We start from the raw sequence: 16,424 nt of genomic DNA, 5'->3' as shown, positions 1-16,424 counted from the left end.
GTAAAATTCAAACTTCTGCTTTTCAGAAAGCAAATAATCATAAATAATAAGCCATAGTCCACAATCCAAACAAATGGATTTCCTCACACCACATTGGAGTCCATCATTGAAAGTAACAGTAGGAGGCAAAAGTCCACTTCTGCTCTTCAAGAGTCCTGATTAATGCAGTGCATTACGTGCTCACAAAAGTACTCAACATATCTTTAAATTAAAAAACAAAAACAAATGAGATACCATCTTCTTTAGGTCCTGTGTACCAGCCAGCAGATTCAACATAAAAGTTGCCATCAATCCACTTCACTGTCACTGTCGTGATTCTGAGCACAAGGGTTTGAGTCTGTATTGTTGAGCAGCTCTACAAGTAAGGAGAGGAGCTTCCCATCTTGAGACGAGTTGGTGACTGCGTTGCTGGGATTGTTGAGGTTGCGGTACAACATGGTCTGAATAGAAGTGCGCATCTCCCATAGCAGCTCCCAGCTCTCAACTGACATCTCGCAGCGCATCAGAGAGCGTCCAGGAAATGTCACTTGCACTCTGTCTCCACTCACTGGGACAGAAGAGAAAGGAGAGTTATTTATGAAGAGAGGAGGAAATACAGTGTAGGAGGTTAGTTGTAGGTGATTGCTGCATCACAAAGCATTTATCTATCTAGACACGTAGATTTTTCTCCTAAATGCATGGTCTTGATAGTAAATTTGACTTGTTGGTTAAATAATCAAGCTAACTGAAAAACTGCAGTCAGATTAAGAAAGAGGATGTCGTTTGTATTTGTCAGAGCCAGAACGATGGCAAGAAGTCCTTTCTGAAAGAATATTCCTCCTAAAACTGCCACTTGTATGTTAAGGAAAGTGAAAAATAATGTCGACAGAACGGACAATGATTAATTAACAAAAAAATGACAAATGTGGTAATATGAACACAGTATCAGACTGAATAAATGTAACAGTTCAGTGTGATGATGAGCTAGGTGCACAATCACCAACAGCAGTCGGTTACTTGGCTCTTTCTTTAGGAGGGCTGTAAATGTCGTACCTATTTCTGTGATGTCACAGTCTGTGAGCAGCAGCAGGGCAAGTGGATGGACTGCAGAGGAGTCTCTGATGAAAACATTCCCATTTGACTTGATGGCACTAAAGAAGGTCAACCAACGACTAGGGAGCTCTTCCTTACCTCTGCAACACAAAAGGAAGATGTTAATTTTACATAAACACTGTAAGTCAGCACCTGTTGAATTTGAATCGTGGAGCATGCTCAGACCTGTTAACTGAGGAGCGGTGAAGCAGGACTGGTCCGCTGAGTGTCTGGAAAAACAGACTGTTGGGACGAAAGCGCCCCTTGGTCACAACACCTTTCTTCACCTGAAAGAATATGTATATATGGTTTATAACATGGTTTTCCATCCATGTTAAGTTGTAATGTATTCTCACCATTCATAAAGAGAACAATATAGACAACATTCAACTAGTGCAGATTTCACAAGTCTGGCTTTAACCTTAAATGGAGCACTGCAGGAAGTAGTACAAAGCAGTATCATTATTCTGAGACATTGCCATGTACCTGAATGAGGTTGGGAAAGAGACCAGCCAGCAGCACAGCTTTAAGCAGCCCATCCTGGTTGCTGTGCTCATTGTAGAGAGACATATGACGATGGCACTCACTAGCACGAGAAACCAACCCGGCTTCATGCAGGTTCTCGCTGAACTGAGAGATGAGACCTGCAGTATTGATGATGGCACAAGAGAAAGTCATTTTGTGAAGAAAGATAACAAGTAAAGGGTTATAAGATACAAGCATATGAGATTTCAACTGACCGTTGACAAATCGAAGGCTATTCCTGGACAGAGTGTATTTGTCCAGATATTCGTCTCTGTCCTCTCTGTCCCCCTCTTGCTGAAGTCTCCTCCAGCCCATCACAGCTCTACTGAACACCAAGTAGTCACTATAGCTCGTGCCACTAAGACTCTCTTTAGCCTGAAATTAACAGGAGCACAGATGATTGAACAATTAGTGCGTTATATTTCAGATCTAACACGTCATTTTAAAAACTGCATGGATCAGTTTAAGATAGGTGTAGAAATATCTCACCTTGTTGACTAGTGCTCTGTTCTGCAGGCTGTTGTAGAAGGGGTCTCTGGTCAGACAGGCAGCTATAGACAGCATGGGCAGAGCACATCTGAATATGGCACTAAGGACGAGCACTTTGCCCAACCGAGGGTCACATGACATGAGAGAAACGCGCTCGCCCAAAGGTGTAAGGGCTTCTGTCTTGTCCAGAACACCTGCCAAAAGTAAACGTTGACATTAATTTAATCCTGCCTATAAATAGATGAACATGTCAAGTTAGACATACATGATGTCTAAAATATCACCACAATCACTCACCAATATCTTGTAGATTATGGACAGCATCTCTCACAGCTTCTAACTCTGGACTGTCCAACACTTGGGATAAGAAGTCTACAGCCTCCACACACACACACACACACACACACACACACACACACACAAGAAATGACAAAGATGATTACTCAATATGCCAGACACATTAAAAAAAAAATCCACATAAGCCATTATTCCCTTTCAGTACCTTGCAGTTAGGACTGTGTATTTTGGCCTGAAGTACTAGACTCTCCAGGGGTGTGCGCAGGATCTCAGGAATGGGAAAGGGACTCAAGGATTCCAGTTGTTTCCGTGGAAACAGGTGGTAGGACTGTCCTGGTTGACACCGCCCTGCTCTCCCTTTTCTTTGAGTGACGTTGGATCGAGATATCCAAACTGTATCCAGACATGATACCTGAAAAAACAATTTTTTTAATTACAATTTTGTTGCCATTTTACATAATTCAGCGCTCAACGATGTGAAATACTTTAAAAACAAACCTTAGTTCGTGTGTCATAGTTCTGCTCTTTATGAGTTCCTGCATCCACCACATGTACAATGTCATCTATGGTGATGGAGGTCTCAGCAATGTTGGTGGCGAGGACAATTTTCCTCCGGCCCTCTTGGGGTCGCTGGAACACCACCTGCTGATCTGCCACTGATAAACTAGAGTGCACTAGAAGAAAGAAGAAAGACAGAAATTATACTTTTATTCTATCTATGGGGAGAAATAGTCCCCGTTTAGAAAAAACAAAAAAAGGTCTTCATCTGTGCTCTTACATGGCAGTATCATCTGCGAGCCTGAGGAAAAGTGGGGCTTCTCCTCAAGTTTATCTTGAACTGCCTTGATGTCGTGCCACCCAGGGAGGAAACACAACACTGCACCTGAAGTTTATGAGTGGAAAGACGTTGGACAGATATGATTATGGCTATAATCTTAAATAATGCTATAAATGGCATCACTGAAATAGCAACGGCAAGTGTTGAGGTAGCATATTAATTACCTGGCTCTCCGTGTTTGTCAATGTGCTGGATTACATCAGCTATTAAATCTAGATCTGGTGTAACCTCATCTCTTCCCTCCTAAACAAGATGAGATATGAATTTACAGGATTTAAGTTTTATTTTAAGAAAAAGAAAAAAAAAAAAAATCAGACTTATGCACAAAATACATGAACGTAACAAATTAAAACTGAGCCTTACCTGCCTGTATGGCTTCCTTGTGTCACTGACCGGCAGTGAGCGTCCCAACTCCCTCAGAATATCCTCCAGGTATCTGTCTTGTACCGGGTGCATGAATCCAGGCACCTTTACGATTGGGGCGCCTCCAAAGTACTGAGCCAGCCGTTGGTTGTCTCCTGTAGCGCTCATGAGCACCACTCGTAGATCAGGGTTCTCCTTTAAACTGGTGCGCAGCAGGGCCAGCAGCAAGTCTGTGTTTATATCTCTTTCATGGACCTCATCCACCACCACGTGACTGATCCCCTTCAGGAGGGGGTTCGACTGCAACTTCCTCAGCAGGACGCCCACTGTGAGGAAGAGCATGGCTCCTCCGCTATGCTCAGGTGGTCGGCTCTCAAGTCTCACCTACATACAGAGAATGATTAATGATTGAACAGTTTTTTGATCGCCTTTTCTATCTTTTTTTATCTGATAGCATAACAAGAAGGAATGAGCTCCATGTCTGTCTTGCCAGGAGCAAAAATCCACTGAATTTACATTAAATCACCTGATCTGAGAAATAAAAACATGTCACAAGAAAATTAGTGAGTGCTTGCCCCTGAGCTGCAATGATTAGTTGATTAATTGGCAAAAATAAATGTCTTGATATAATATTATAATAAAAGGGAGTTTTTTCTTGCCACTGTTGCTCATGTGGGAATGTTGGGTCTCTTTAAAAGTTAAAACCTGAAGAGTTCGGTTTAGAACCTGCTCTATGTGTAAAGTGCCTTGAGATAACTTTGTTGTGATTTGGCGCTACACAAATAAAGATTGATTGATTGATTTTCCTCATTAAATCACAAACCTATATTTACCTGATATCCAACAGAGCGTTTCAGAGCTGGTCCCATCTCCTGAGCAACGCGATGAGCCACTGACACAGCACTGATCCGACGAGGCTGGGTCACCAAGATGTTGCACTCTGCTCCCCTTCCACCTCTCACACAATCCTCCAGCAGGAAACGTGGGATCCGTGTGGTTTTGCCACATCCCGTTTCACCAGCAATCACAACCACCCTGGAGGACTGTACTGCAGAGACCACGCGCTGTCGGTGGGCATCAACTGGTAGCTCCACAGCGAGCCCCGGGTTTGCCTTGTGCCATTCCTCCTGCAGGTGGGTATTGAGCTGCTTGGCCTCTTGTTCTGACAAAGGTTTGTGTAGCCTGCCTGTGATGGCATCTGTCACCAAATCTTCCTCTTCATCCTCCTGGTTTGCTGTCTGCTGTCCTCTCTCCTCTTCTTCCTCCCATATTTTCTGTACTTCTGTTGCCACTGGGTACTGTTAAAAGATAATGCATTGCTTTTGACATTAATACATAATACAAACCATTTTGTTATGGGTCTAGCTTGGTGAACGGGAGAAAGTCCTTCCCTTAACTGCTGCCACAAAGGAAGCATACTATTATAAAGTGTAGCATTAGGATGCCTTTACTGGAACTTTGGACCCAAGCCCAAACCATTAACAGATCAAGAGTATGTGGCTATATGTACCAACATAGGAAAAAAACTCTATATAATATACTCTATCTAATATTACATGTTATGTTAGAACTGACCTGTGCCAGGTATTCTCTTATATGTTCGTTCAGGTGTTCTGGGACTTCCAGCGTGAGGGGACGTCGCTCCCGCTCTCCTGCCTCCTTCACTTGCTCACGGTGGTACTTGGCATGAGTCAGCGGGTTGTTGTCTTTATCCAGCAGCTCCAGCTCCTGATCCGGGTGACATGATACACTTTTTAAAAACACAGCTACAACAATAACAATGTAAGATTATAGCAAGTCTCCAAAAGTCATCCTCACTTTCAGTTTCATGCAGGCAAGAGCTGCAGCTCTCGCCTCTGCTGCCGCTCGACCGCTTGCTGTCGCCATGAATGTCATCTTCTCCGGCCAGTGCAGGGTCAGTGTGCTCCTCTTTACCTTCCCTCCTGTCGTTCTGAACTCTATAAGCTCCTATAACGAAAGATTACGACGAAGTGACAAGTGTAGAGTACATGATGAGCAGAGAGTGTCTGGCTTTCATTGTGCAAACAAAAAAAGGTGTAATACCAACCTTGATTCGATTGGTTGATGTGGCCACCTGAATGACTCTGGTCAGGAGAGATTTAGGGTGAGGAAACAGAGAAAGAGCTTCAAAGATGTCAGATGTGTTTTCTGTGGGAGGGAGCAATTGTTTGGGACCATCTCTGGACACATGATTATTATATGTCCAGGAATCCTCCTCGACATCATGAAGAGGTGAATGTCTCCCCCTGCCAACCCCCCTCTTTGGGAGCCGATTTCCTGGACCAATCACACCCATTTCCTATGCACAAAGAAAGAGCAAGCTATAATAGATCCGTAGGACAAAGTGGAAATGTATCCACTTTGGGTTTTCCATTTTCCCCTCAAACTTACTTTAAGCTTTTGACAAGCAGCAGCTGCAGCAAATCGTTCTGCATCGCCCTTCCTGGAGGCATAACCCTCCTCCTCTATCTTGTAGGGCAGCACAGAGACTATGGCTTTCTGCAGAAACACAAGTTATACACCTTACAGTAGCTATGAAGGACAGTAACTCTCAACGTCATGTCACGGTGAGTCCAGAAACACCGTTTAATAAGTGACATGTGGTTCTGACCTTGACGCCTGCCTCCTCCGTGCAACTATACTGGATGAACTGGGTTACGTCGCCGACTCCCAATGAACGAGAGATGGTGCTGTACAAGAGGTTTTTGGGATCTGGAAACTCCTTCATGAGGTTCGGGCTAACGTTATCTATAAAGTAATAAAACAAAGCAAGGTTAGCAGCTGATTAATGCCAGCGTTAATCATCATTAAAATTAGAAAGAGGCTGAAATACAAGTGTGAGTTACGTGTTTTCTCACGGTGACGTCCTTGAGGTGATTATGGATGCTGCCGCCTTTTCACTCACCTTGTTTCGTCTGGAAATACGACGTGTTGTGTTCCCGAGAGGTCTTGCCATTTGTCCGATACCACCGCATTTCTCTGCCCCACTTGGACGCTGTTTTGCCTCCTGTGTGAACACATTTGCCGACATTGCACAGCGCTCTCAGCCTCACGAGTAAGATACCGGGTAGCGCCATCTTTAAACTGCGTAATCTTCTTCTTGTGCCAGAAGGTGAAAAGAAAACATCAGTGTTTGCAGCGACCCATGTGGCAGGATGTCCACATTACAAGCTGATTCTGAAAGGCTAGGTTCAGAATGTGTCATGCCTGTCATAAAACAATGGCCAGGTGCCCAAAATAACATTTAAATAGTTTTTTTTAACCTGTTAATACTGGTCATTAGGAGATCCCTTCATAGTGCACTGTCAATGAAAGTAATCAGGGCCAAAACCCAGAGTCGTGCAAAATGTGTTTAAAAGTTAATCTTAAACTAATATGAAGCTTAAGCCATTCAAACGATTCAGATCAAGTAGATATATTTCAACTTTATAGTTGTTTTAGTGCCAAAGTCCCTCTTTTTATTATTATACTTCCACCACAGCTATGGCAGATATCCACTTGAAATGACTAACTCAGACTGCCAAAGCCTCATTTAACCTTCAGGTCAACCTTTAAATGCATTTTTGTACAAAATGACTGTTTGGACCCACTGTGGATTTAGCCTTCCATTATTTACATTCAGGTTTTAAGGTGATCACCAGTATGAACAGGAGGAGTGATAGGGTTAGGGTCAGTGAGGAAAACCTCTTTCAGTGTTCAAATGGGCACCTTGAAGACACACTTGGAAAATTGTGAACCTATCCTTCGTTTAGGTCCTACTCCAGCAATAGTTATTTGGAATAGTCAAATCCCCTGATCAATGCTGAAAAACAGGTTTTGTAACCAGTATTAATATATTTATTAGGTTATTAAGGCAAATATTCATTTGAAAGGGGGATTCAATTGTTGGAGTGTTTTTTAAATAACTAAAAAAGACAGACATGAAGTGCAGATGAAATAGTGGTGTGAAAATGTGTGCACTGCATTTCATTGCATTGCAGGATGTGTCAGTCTGCACATACACAGTCTGATTTAAAGATGTTAGCTGACGTCGTCTCATCACCTGGAGTATGGAAGGAAAACTCCCAGGCATAGTCGTGTCATCTGGATTTCTTCCCATAAATAGCTCTGCATGATAAGCCAGTTGGACGAATAAGAGATGGAACAAGCACTCATCTTCCTCCTGGTTGTCACAACCGGTGAGTTTACCCTAAACACATAATATTCTGTGGTTACTATCTAAAATATGAAACAATTTCACATGTGACTCGTGGTATCTTCTGTTTCTTATAATATTGAAGTGTCTGGGTGTGGTGTACCCAGCTACCAGCCGGACACCAGCCGTGTGGTTAACGGAGAAGAAGCCCGTCCATACAGCTGGCCATGGCAGGTTTCTCTGGAGTCTTTCTTCCCCACTTGTGGAGGAACACTTATTGCTCCAAACTGGGTCTTGACTGCTGCACACTGCATCACGTGAGGAAATGTTTGTGACATTCACAGACATAGTTTATCATTCATAAACCAAAAAGCTCAAACTAAGATTATGTCGGGTGCCTGTATTCATGTAAGGTAGTTTATCTTCAAACAGTCCCATTTTGAGATTAGAACAGCCTGGATTTTACCTAAAAGTTACCTTAAGTTCAGGATTCCAACAACGCAAAGTCACTTGTATTTTTAAAACTATATTACTTTTCTATTCAGATTCCACACATACAGGGTGGTTCTTGCTGAACATAACATGGACAAGGAAGAAGGACCTGAACAGTCTATTATGGTGGAAAAAATGCTTCTCCATCCTAAGTGGAATGACAACTGTGTGTCTTGTGGGTAGGTTCTGATCGTGTCTCAACATAACCTCCCTAAAGCACTTTAGACCTCTGGTGGATTATTAAGAAGCACAGTAAACATGACCTTGAAAAAGGCAGCTTTGGAAGAACAGCAGCTGAGCAAGTAAAAGTTTTGTAAATAATTAAATCTTAAGTTAATTTAAAGTTTAAATGCTCAGAATTATTTTAAAACATGTAATAACTTAAATGTTTAATTGTGTGTGTTTTATAATGTGTTCTCTAGGAATGACATTGCTCTGCTGAAGCTGGAGAGGAGTGTTGTTCTTAATGATAAGGTTCAGCTGGCATGCCTGCCGCAGAACGGTGACACTCTGGGACACAACCAGCCCTGCTACGTCACAGGCTGGGGTCGTCTCTACTGTAAGACCTACTGCCAATCACATAGCTCATGTGGAATGCAGTCCACCATTCATAACCTTTAAAAATATGTCAAATAATGCACATATCTATAACCTCACTTACTATTAATCAGGTGGAAATATGGGCATCAAAACGATTGGGAAAAAACACCACCTAATTCAGACAATTTGAAGAAATAAGGCATAAGTATGATTTTGATAAAAAATACTTTTTAAAATTCCCTCAACTCAGAAGCTTTATTAGAAAGAGTGAAGATGGTCTCCTTACTAAACCCTTCACATCAAACTTGGAAAAATTGACATCTAAAGACAGCCTAAGTAAAGGTGCCATTTCGGAATTAAATAATTTATTATCCAATTCATCCGAGAACTCTGATTACAAAAGAAATGCAAGGAGAGAAGACCTGGAATTGGATATTTCACTAAAAGATTGGATCTACACTAGCTAACTGTATATAGTTGAAACTAGCTTTTTCCTGTAACACAGTGGCTCATTTTGCTGCTAGTACTAGGATTTTTAATGTAAGAAAATTTACTTGTGATTAAATATTTGTGTATTGCTGTTTTAGAACTTTTACTTAAGTAAAGGACCTTCCACTACTACTATTAATATATGCCATTTCTTTAGCTGGTGGGCCCAGGGCAAGTACACTACAGCAAGCTCTACTTCCAGTGGTGGAGCACAGTATCTGTAGCCAAAGTGACTGGTGGGGCAGTTCAGCAAAGACAACCATGATCTGTGCAGGAGGAGAAAGCAAGTCAGCATGCCATGTGAGAAACAACCACCCAATTTTATACTATGTGAAAAAAGTAGATAATGTGCTCCAGAGCCTGAATATCTGCTGTCATCTTCCAGGGTGACTCTGGAGGTCCCCTGAACTGTAAGGGTAGAGACAACAGATGGTACGTTCAGGGAGTGACCAGTTTTGTGGATGGACGTGGGTGCAATACCCCTCAGAAGCCCACAGTCTTCACCCGTGTGGCCTCTTTCATCCCCTGGATCAGTGAGGTGAGGCCAGTGAGCAAGTAGCACTTATAATATATCACTTTATATAAAGCCAAATGTGTTCTTTTTTAATTATAAAAAGTTAAAATCTTGCTTTGTTTCTTTGCAGACAATGGCCCAAAACTGAAGATGTTTCCAGTTTAACGTGACAATTCAATAAAGGGACATCATTGTTTTTCTCATCTTGTATATTTTATCAAAATATTATTATCAAAAATAATCAGTGTTCATGACAAAGAAACAAACATTTTAATCAGTATAAACAATGTTGGACGGACTAACTTAAAATAGTTGATTAATCTGAACATAATTAGGAGCAAATTTGAAACAGCAGCTACATCAAAGCATATATCACTGCTGGTCATTTCAAGAGTTTTGAAATTAGCAGCCTTGGTTTTATACCATGTTATTATAGCCGTCACGGGTCTGAGGGCGTCCAGGTGAAGAAGTTGATTCCTTGGAGCTCCTTAGGTAGGTAATCCTGCTCTACATGGCCACTGAAGGCTGGGTTGTATTTGTAGCCTTCAGCATAGCCCAGTTGCTTCATCAGCTTAGTAGGGGCATTGCGAAGGTGAAGAGGGACAGGAGGCAGGGGCCCTTTGTGGTTCCTCAAACAGGCCTTCACACTAGCATAGGCCTTGTAAATATCCACAGACTTGGGTGCTCGCGCCAGATACACCACACACTGGGCCAAGATCACCTGTTGAACAGGGGGTGAATGGCAGAAAAAGGACAAAACAAGACAGCAACATAACATAATTATATGACTGACTGACAATAAGATTGATGATATGTTTTGATCAAGACTGTAAAACCATCACTGATTGCTCAGGTGAGCCTACCTCACACTCAGGCATCCCAATGAAGTGACAGGCCTGGAAGGCAGACACAGCCTGAGGAAGAGCTGAAGGATCTGCCAGACCTGAGACAGACAAGACAATGCTCAAAATCTTCCCTCTCTCATTCCTCTGTAAGCATTTGCTACACAGTATGCATCTCACATACCCACATCCTCGCTGGCAAACCGGACAAGTCTGCGAGCCACATAGAGGGGATCCTCACCACCCTCCAGCATGCGGCCCAGCCAATAGAGAGATGCATTCTCATGGGAGCCTCTCATAGACTTATGCAACGCTGAAATACAGTTGTAATGCTCTTCACCTTTGAGACAGACAGACAGACAGACAGACAGACAGACAGACAGACAGACAGACAGACAGACAGACACACACAAAAGGAGCAAAACATAAATTAATACCAAACTGATAATATACAGTCATAACAAGTGGAAGAATACCATCACCATCAAGGTCATTAGTCAAGCTGAGGTGAAGTTTCATCAACATGTGAAGCAGGGAACAGTAAATCTCAATGGTGTGGTACAGCTGAGTGTTATGTAACAGGACAGCATGGAGGACTATCCAAGTCTTATGTAGGATGAAAGAGTGAGTGAGGATTTCCATGGATGGTCAGGGAGAGGGACAGGGGAGGGAGATGTTATAACTTGGAGAATGACTGATTAACTAAGCAAACATTGCATTTTGAAGATTTTGATAGCAAGTGGCTCTTGATTCTGTTGAAACCATATTTGGCTCAGGCCCACTATTGCATGGATCCTTTTTCAAAGGGCCATGTCTGTTTTCCAAAATAAGACAGATGTTCTTTAATCTAAAGCTCTTGTGCATCATTTTTAAAAGAAAGTTAAAAGAAAAAATAGTGAATTCTCACTAGAGTAAGCAAATAAAGAGTAAGCGAATGAGAACCCAAATGTGGATGAAAGAATATTCTCATGTGATGTCTCACAGTTTTGTCATCATTAGCAACAATTTAATGGTATTTGTATAGATTCATATTGTGATTCACGCTTTGGTACTTCTGTAAATAACTACAGTAATATTAACAAAATAAGCTGTTTGGGCTTACCAGCTTTATCGTAGAGAATGTGGGACCTCTGAAGACCTTCCTTAATGTGCTCCTCCTTCACCAGTATTTCCTGAGAAGAACCATCTGGTCCTAACGGGCGGGCTGAGCTCACCTGAGCCTGAACAGCCAGCTGCAGACCATTGAGTCCTGCTCTTGCATCACCGTCACAAAGGTGGGCTATGGTGTCCAAAGCTTTTTGTTCAATGTAAATCTTTGGCCTGGGAAAAGATCAAAACATATCATTTATCAATACTTTTTTATTATAGAACTTTCTATATAAGGAATAAAATAACATTCAAATGACACTCATTTCATTATAAATATCAAAGTTAGCTATTTATTTTCATTTAGTATGTCTGAAGTCACTCAAGTCAGTGCAGCATTACCACAGTACACCTGAGAAAGAACTCAAAGGATGCCAACTCAAATGACTGCTCATTACAAAAATAACCCAAGGAAATCAGAAGTCAGATGTCCCTTCCAAAGGCTTCTCATCATTCTAATCTCATACCATCCTTACTGACAAGCCCCCTGATGAGAGCTGCTGTTCATAGCTTCTCAGAAGTCCAAGCACCTCAGATGGTGACCAAAATTTGACCCATGAAAGGCAATCTACAAATGTTAACAGGAATTGCCATCAGTGTCCATGGTGCCTGCCTTAATGCTTGATGTCAACACTTCTTCCACCTTCTCTAATAACGGCCCAACAATATATGTTTTAAAAGTAAAGAAACAAGACTCTAAATGCTAATCCAGCAGCATTCTAACATACTGATAATTAACAGGTACAAAGTTTACCAAGTTCTCTATCTTTAGTGTTATCATACTAATATTTTTAAACTTTGCACTGAGCACAAAGTGTAGTTGATGGGGATGTGATTAGTTTTGTAGGAATTTGGTTATAAGCCAAAGTGTTTTAACTTGATGACCTGAGGATTACCAGAGTCATAGTGGTTCATCCTGCAGGGAACATTTATGTCTGTACTAAGTTGAATTTGAATCCATCAAATAGTAGTAGAGACATTTCAATGACATATTGTTATTGTACTCTAAATCTAAATGTGCATTTCAACTTTTACATTAATATTTATTGCACTTATTCTGGAAATTGAACTATAATGCATCAGTGGACCATAATGATGCAGCACCATTAATCCATCCTTTGCGTATAGCTCTGTACAAAGCAAAGCATATTTTCCCTCTAAAAATATATATTTCCAGTCTTGACATATTTACATAACTAATATTAGCAGAAAGCAAAGGGACTAACCTATTACTCATGACTTTATTGTTTGAGTCTTGATCTTGCAGGAATGACTCAATATATTTAAAAGATCTGATTGGTTAGAAGGCGAGTTGTTTAAACATTTTTATCTAATCCTCTGAACTGAACCTGCTTTGGAGCAGGTTGTCTTGAAGTGAGCCAGCTTCATTGTGGTTGAAGATCCAAGCCTTTAATTTCACTGTGTTATAGTCTCGATGTTTCAGTGCATCCAAAACATTACATTCAACAGATATCTAAATATCTCCCTGAAGCTCACTATCACATTTCATTAAAATGTAAATTATTTTCTGTCAACATGTCAGACCAGGTAAGAGCTGAGGGGATTGTTGTGGCTTCAATAACTACTACTTCTCTCCTCCCATATATTATTTAACTAAACCCACTAAGCCAGGACCAGAAGTAGAAAGTAGGCCTCCTACTCAGCCAAAGGATTTTGATTTATAGGGTTACACCCAGTTAAGAGCAAAGCCGGTCCCCAGAGGAGCACTTACTTTTGTCCATCTGTTTGGTCTTGATGTTTGAGATTTGCTTTATCTTGTTCCAGTACTCTGATCCCCAGCGCAGCCACCGCCCTGTCCAGGATTGAGCCCATTGCCTCTACAGACAGCCTCTCCAGAACCAACACTCTGCACCTGCTCAGCAGGGCAGCATTCACCTGGAAGGAAGGATTCTCTGTGGTCGCCCCAATCAGAGTTACCGTCCCGCACTCCACGTGTGGAAGGAAAGTGTCCTGCAGAAATACACACATAGAGAGAGAGAAGAGTACGTGGGAGGACGTGAAATTATTGACGATCTCTGAGGTGTCAAGATATCAAGGGTAAGTATTTGTCTGACTGTTAGTGTACTGCTTGCTCCACTTGTGGATTTGCTAAATTTGCTTGGATTACTTTGTATATCCTTTAATGATTTGATCATTTTCAATACAAACATTAGCTTTACAGATTGTATTATTAAACATCAATTTTGTATTGAAGCCCCAATTGGTATTTTAAACATTGTCTAGATTGCTGCAGCTCACATGACAAACTCTGATCAGAGCTGATCTTTCTGGGTTAATGCTCCACCTGTTGTGATTTGTTGAAGCGGTGAATTTCATCAATGAACAGGATGGTCTTCCTCTTGCACAACCGCAGCTCATTCTGTGCCTGCTTGATCACTTCTCGGACTTCATTAGTGGATGTGCTGGTTGCAGACAGGGTCACAAAACGAGCTGTGCCCTTCTTTTTACTGGTACTAGCAATTATGTGAGCTAGAGTGGTCTAAAAGACAACAAAACAAATGATTAAAATAAGTATATCATTCATGAAATTGCAGTTCTAACTGGGCCTAGGGAAAAAGGACAAATTTATCAGACCTTGTAAGATACAGCTACAAAATTAATATTGTGATAAAACCTTCTTGTTGTCGGTGTTCAGGTTCTTTCCAGTTTAGACAATGGAATACCCCATAAACCATGTCTTCACTGTAAATCCTTATAACCACCTCCAAAAATAACCGCTCAATTGTGAAACCTGAAGACTGAGGGAGTTGAAGAGGTAAAGTGTTAGCAAAGCATGTTGACAAAGTCTAACTATGGCAAGCTGCTGAACAACAATGCAGGCTGGTAGCTTGGCATACCCAAGAAGTCATTAACGTGGTGCATTTAGGTCTCACAAACTGAACAGTTGCAGGCACCAACCTGGCAGCTATCAGATCAATAACTCACTCTTTCAACATGCCGTTAAAGTGTCACCTTTCTCACCTCTATTTGTCAAGTGTAATTGATTGACTGATTGGGGTACATGTTCTTCTCAGTTGTTTTTTGGGACTTTGACTACAATAAATGGAATTCGATTCACCTCCAAAATATTGGGGAATACAGTAAAAATCTTGCAGGAACAATCCCAAAATATAAACAAAACTAAACAGGGGGGGTTCTTGGCTGCTGGTAGGACCAAACAAAGCATCTGAAGGTATCTCTGAAAAATAGAGATGACCATTAATTGCTAAGAGCTTTGCCGTTTTATTGCTATTTTCCTTTCTTTATTGTTTATCTTGAAAGTTGTCATAATCAACAACGTTATCATAATTATGCACGTATGATTGATTCAATGCTAAACCCTTTTTTAAAATCTGTATATTTTTACAACTGTTGTGTAATTATGTTGCGATTTTCTGCTATTCTATAAACCAAACAAGTCGCAACTGACTAAAGATGACACTAGCGGCTTGAAAATAATCTTCAAGTTCAGTGATAATAATATCAGTGTTTAAAGCAATGTGTTGTTGTTGCAATACATGTATTAGATAATGAAAGGATAATGTCGGTAAATTAATTATAAATGGTGACGATGATGTCAGTAAAACACCTTTCCGCATCCCGGTGGTCCCCAGAGGATGAGGGAGGGGATTTCCTGGGAGTCCAGAAGTGACCGCAGTAATGTTTGCTCGCCTACAACTTTGCTTTGACCAAAGTATTGTTCCAGTGTGTTTGGTCTCAGCATCTCTGCCAGGGGCTTGTTTGTGGACAGCAGTGTCCGTGGGGATAAATCAGGTGTTGCTGTCACAAGCTCTGTGACTGCTGGTCCAGGTTCCGCCTCGTCCAGCAAACTGCGTTTAATCCCCTTGTTGACGGCAGTGTGTTTACCGGAAAATAAACCAGTCCTCCGTTCACTCTGAAGTGACAATTTATTCTTGTTGGCCTGAAACATGGAGAACACCGCACCTGACGGCGGACTGGCCGTAGAAGAGGAGCTGACAGCGGGTTTGTTGACACCGGGGCTGAGTGGCGCACCTTCCGCACTGATACGGGATTTCTTCACGGGAGGTCCGCTGTCCTCCGCTGCTGTAGACGGACTGCTGTCAGTTACGCTGCTCAGTAGACACACGTCGAGGTGTCCGTTAATTGTGTCAGACTTGAAGTCTTTAAGACAAACGGGGCATTGCACCGAGTCCGGTGCTGCAGATGTCATCTCGTTCGCCATATTGCTTCCCGCGAAACGTTTGACCTTTAATCACGTGACCAAGAACCAAACACAGTTTTGAGGTTTTCTATTTGTACTTTTTTTTTTTTTTTAACTAAACGTAATGTTCAGTTTTGATGAGCTTAATATGACGTTTATATACGAATGGTATAGTGTTATAAGTTAGTGAACTTACTTTCATTTCTTCTTCGCTGTCAGTGTGCGTTCAGGGGCTGCTGGGACGGTCAGAAATCGAGCTATTTTGTATATTTTACACACAAAAAACACTATCTTTACATAAAAATTAAATGTGTAAATGTTACATTTAAATGTTACATTCACATATAAAATGTGACTGTAACAGTGCTTTCAAAACTTCAATAGGTGTCAATGGATAATTGCTTTTCCCGTACACACTATGGCACTTGAACATACCAAATATGTAAACACTGTCAAGACATAAACCAACAGTAATGTTG

General features: G+C 41.4%; 3 protein-coding genes across 3 annotated transcripts; 1 reads left to right on the top strand and 2 right to left on the bottom strand.

Annotated features, from left to right (window-relative positions):
• Positions 1-111: 111 nt before the first annotated feature.
• Positions 112-6,681, bottom strand: dhx30 (DEAH (Asp-Glu-Ala-His) box helicase 30). Its single transcript, XM_053330622.1, has 19 exons — positions 6,510-6,681; positions 6,216-6,352; positions 5,996-6,103; positions 5,652-5,903; positions 5,402-5,551; positions 5,159-5,311; positions 4,417-4,881; positions 3,584-3,967; positions 3,385-3,463; positions 3,161-3,265; positions 2,881-3,056; positions 2,588-2,794; positions 2,383-2,464; positions 2,086-2,279; positions 1,812-1,971; positions 1,558-1,715; positions 1,258-1,358; positions 1,033-1,172; positions 112-547 (listed from the first exon to the last, which is right to left on the bottom strand). The coding sequence occupies exons 1-19, from the start codon at positions 6,679-6,681 to the stop codon at positions 288-290; spliced, it is 3,483 nt and encodes a 1,160-aa protein (XP_053186597.1). The 3' UTR covers positions 112-287.
• Positions 6,682-7,742: 1,061 nt separating this feature from the next.
• LOC128369546 (chymotrypsin-like elastase family member 3B) lies at positions 7,743-9,922 on the top strand. The gene is made up of 7 exons (XM_053330621.1): positions 7,743-7,782; positions 7,885-8,056; positions 8,285-8,410; positions 8,654-8,790; positions 9,418-9,560; positions 9,646-9,798; positions 9,905-9,922. The coding sequence occupies exons 1-7, from the start codon at positions 7,743-7,745 to the stop codon at positions 9,920-9,922; spliced, it is 789 nt and encodes a 262-aa protein (XP_053186596.1).
• A 29-nt stretch (positions 9,923-9,951) lies between these two features.
• On the bottom strand, positions 9,952-15,967 carry wrnip1 (WRN helicase interacting protein 1). Its single transcript, XM_053330617.1, has 7 exons — positions 15,352-15,967; positions 14,068-14,262; positions 13,495-13,733; positions 11,719-11,936; positions 10,801-10,956; positions 10,638-10,717; positions 9,952-10,495 (listed from the first exon to the last, which is right to left on the bottom strand). Exons 1-7 carry the CDS (start codon positions 15,964-15,966, stop codon positions 10,214-10,216), a joined length of 1,785 nt encoding a protein of 594 aa, XP_053186592.1. The 5' UTR covers position 15,967; the 3' UTR covers positions 9,952-10,213.
• Between the last annotated feature and the right edge of the window lie 457 nt (positions 15,968-16,424).

This window comes from Scomber japonicus, chromosome 12 (assembly GCF_027409825.1).
Source record: "Scomber japonicus isolate fScoJap1 chromosome 12, fScoJap1.pri, whole genome shotgun sequence".
Classification (NCBI taxonomy): domain Eukaryota; kingdom Metazoa; phylum Chordata; class Actinopteri; order Scombriformes; family Scombridae; genus Scomber; species Scomber japonicus.
Note: the sequence above shows the minus strand (reverse complement) of the source record. Positions and strands in the feature narration are given on the sequence as shown.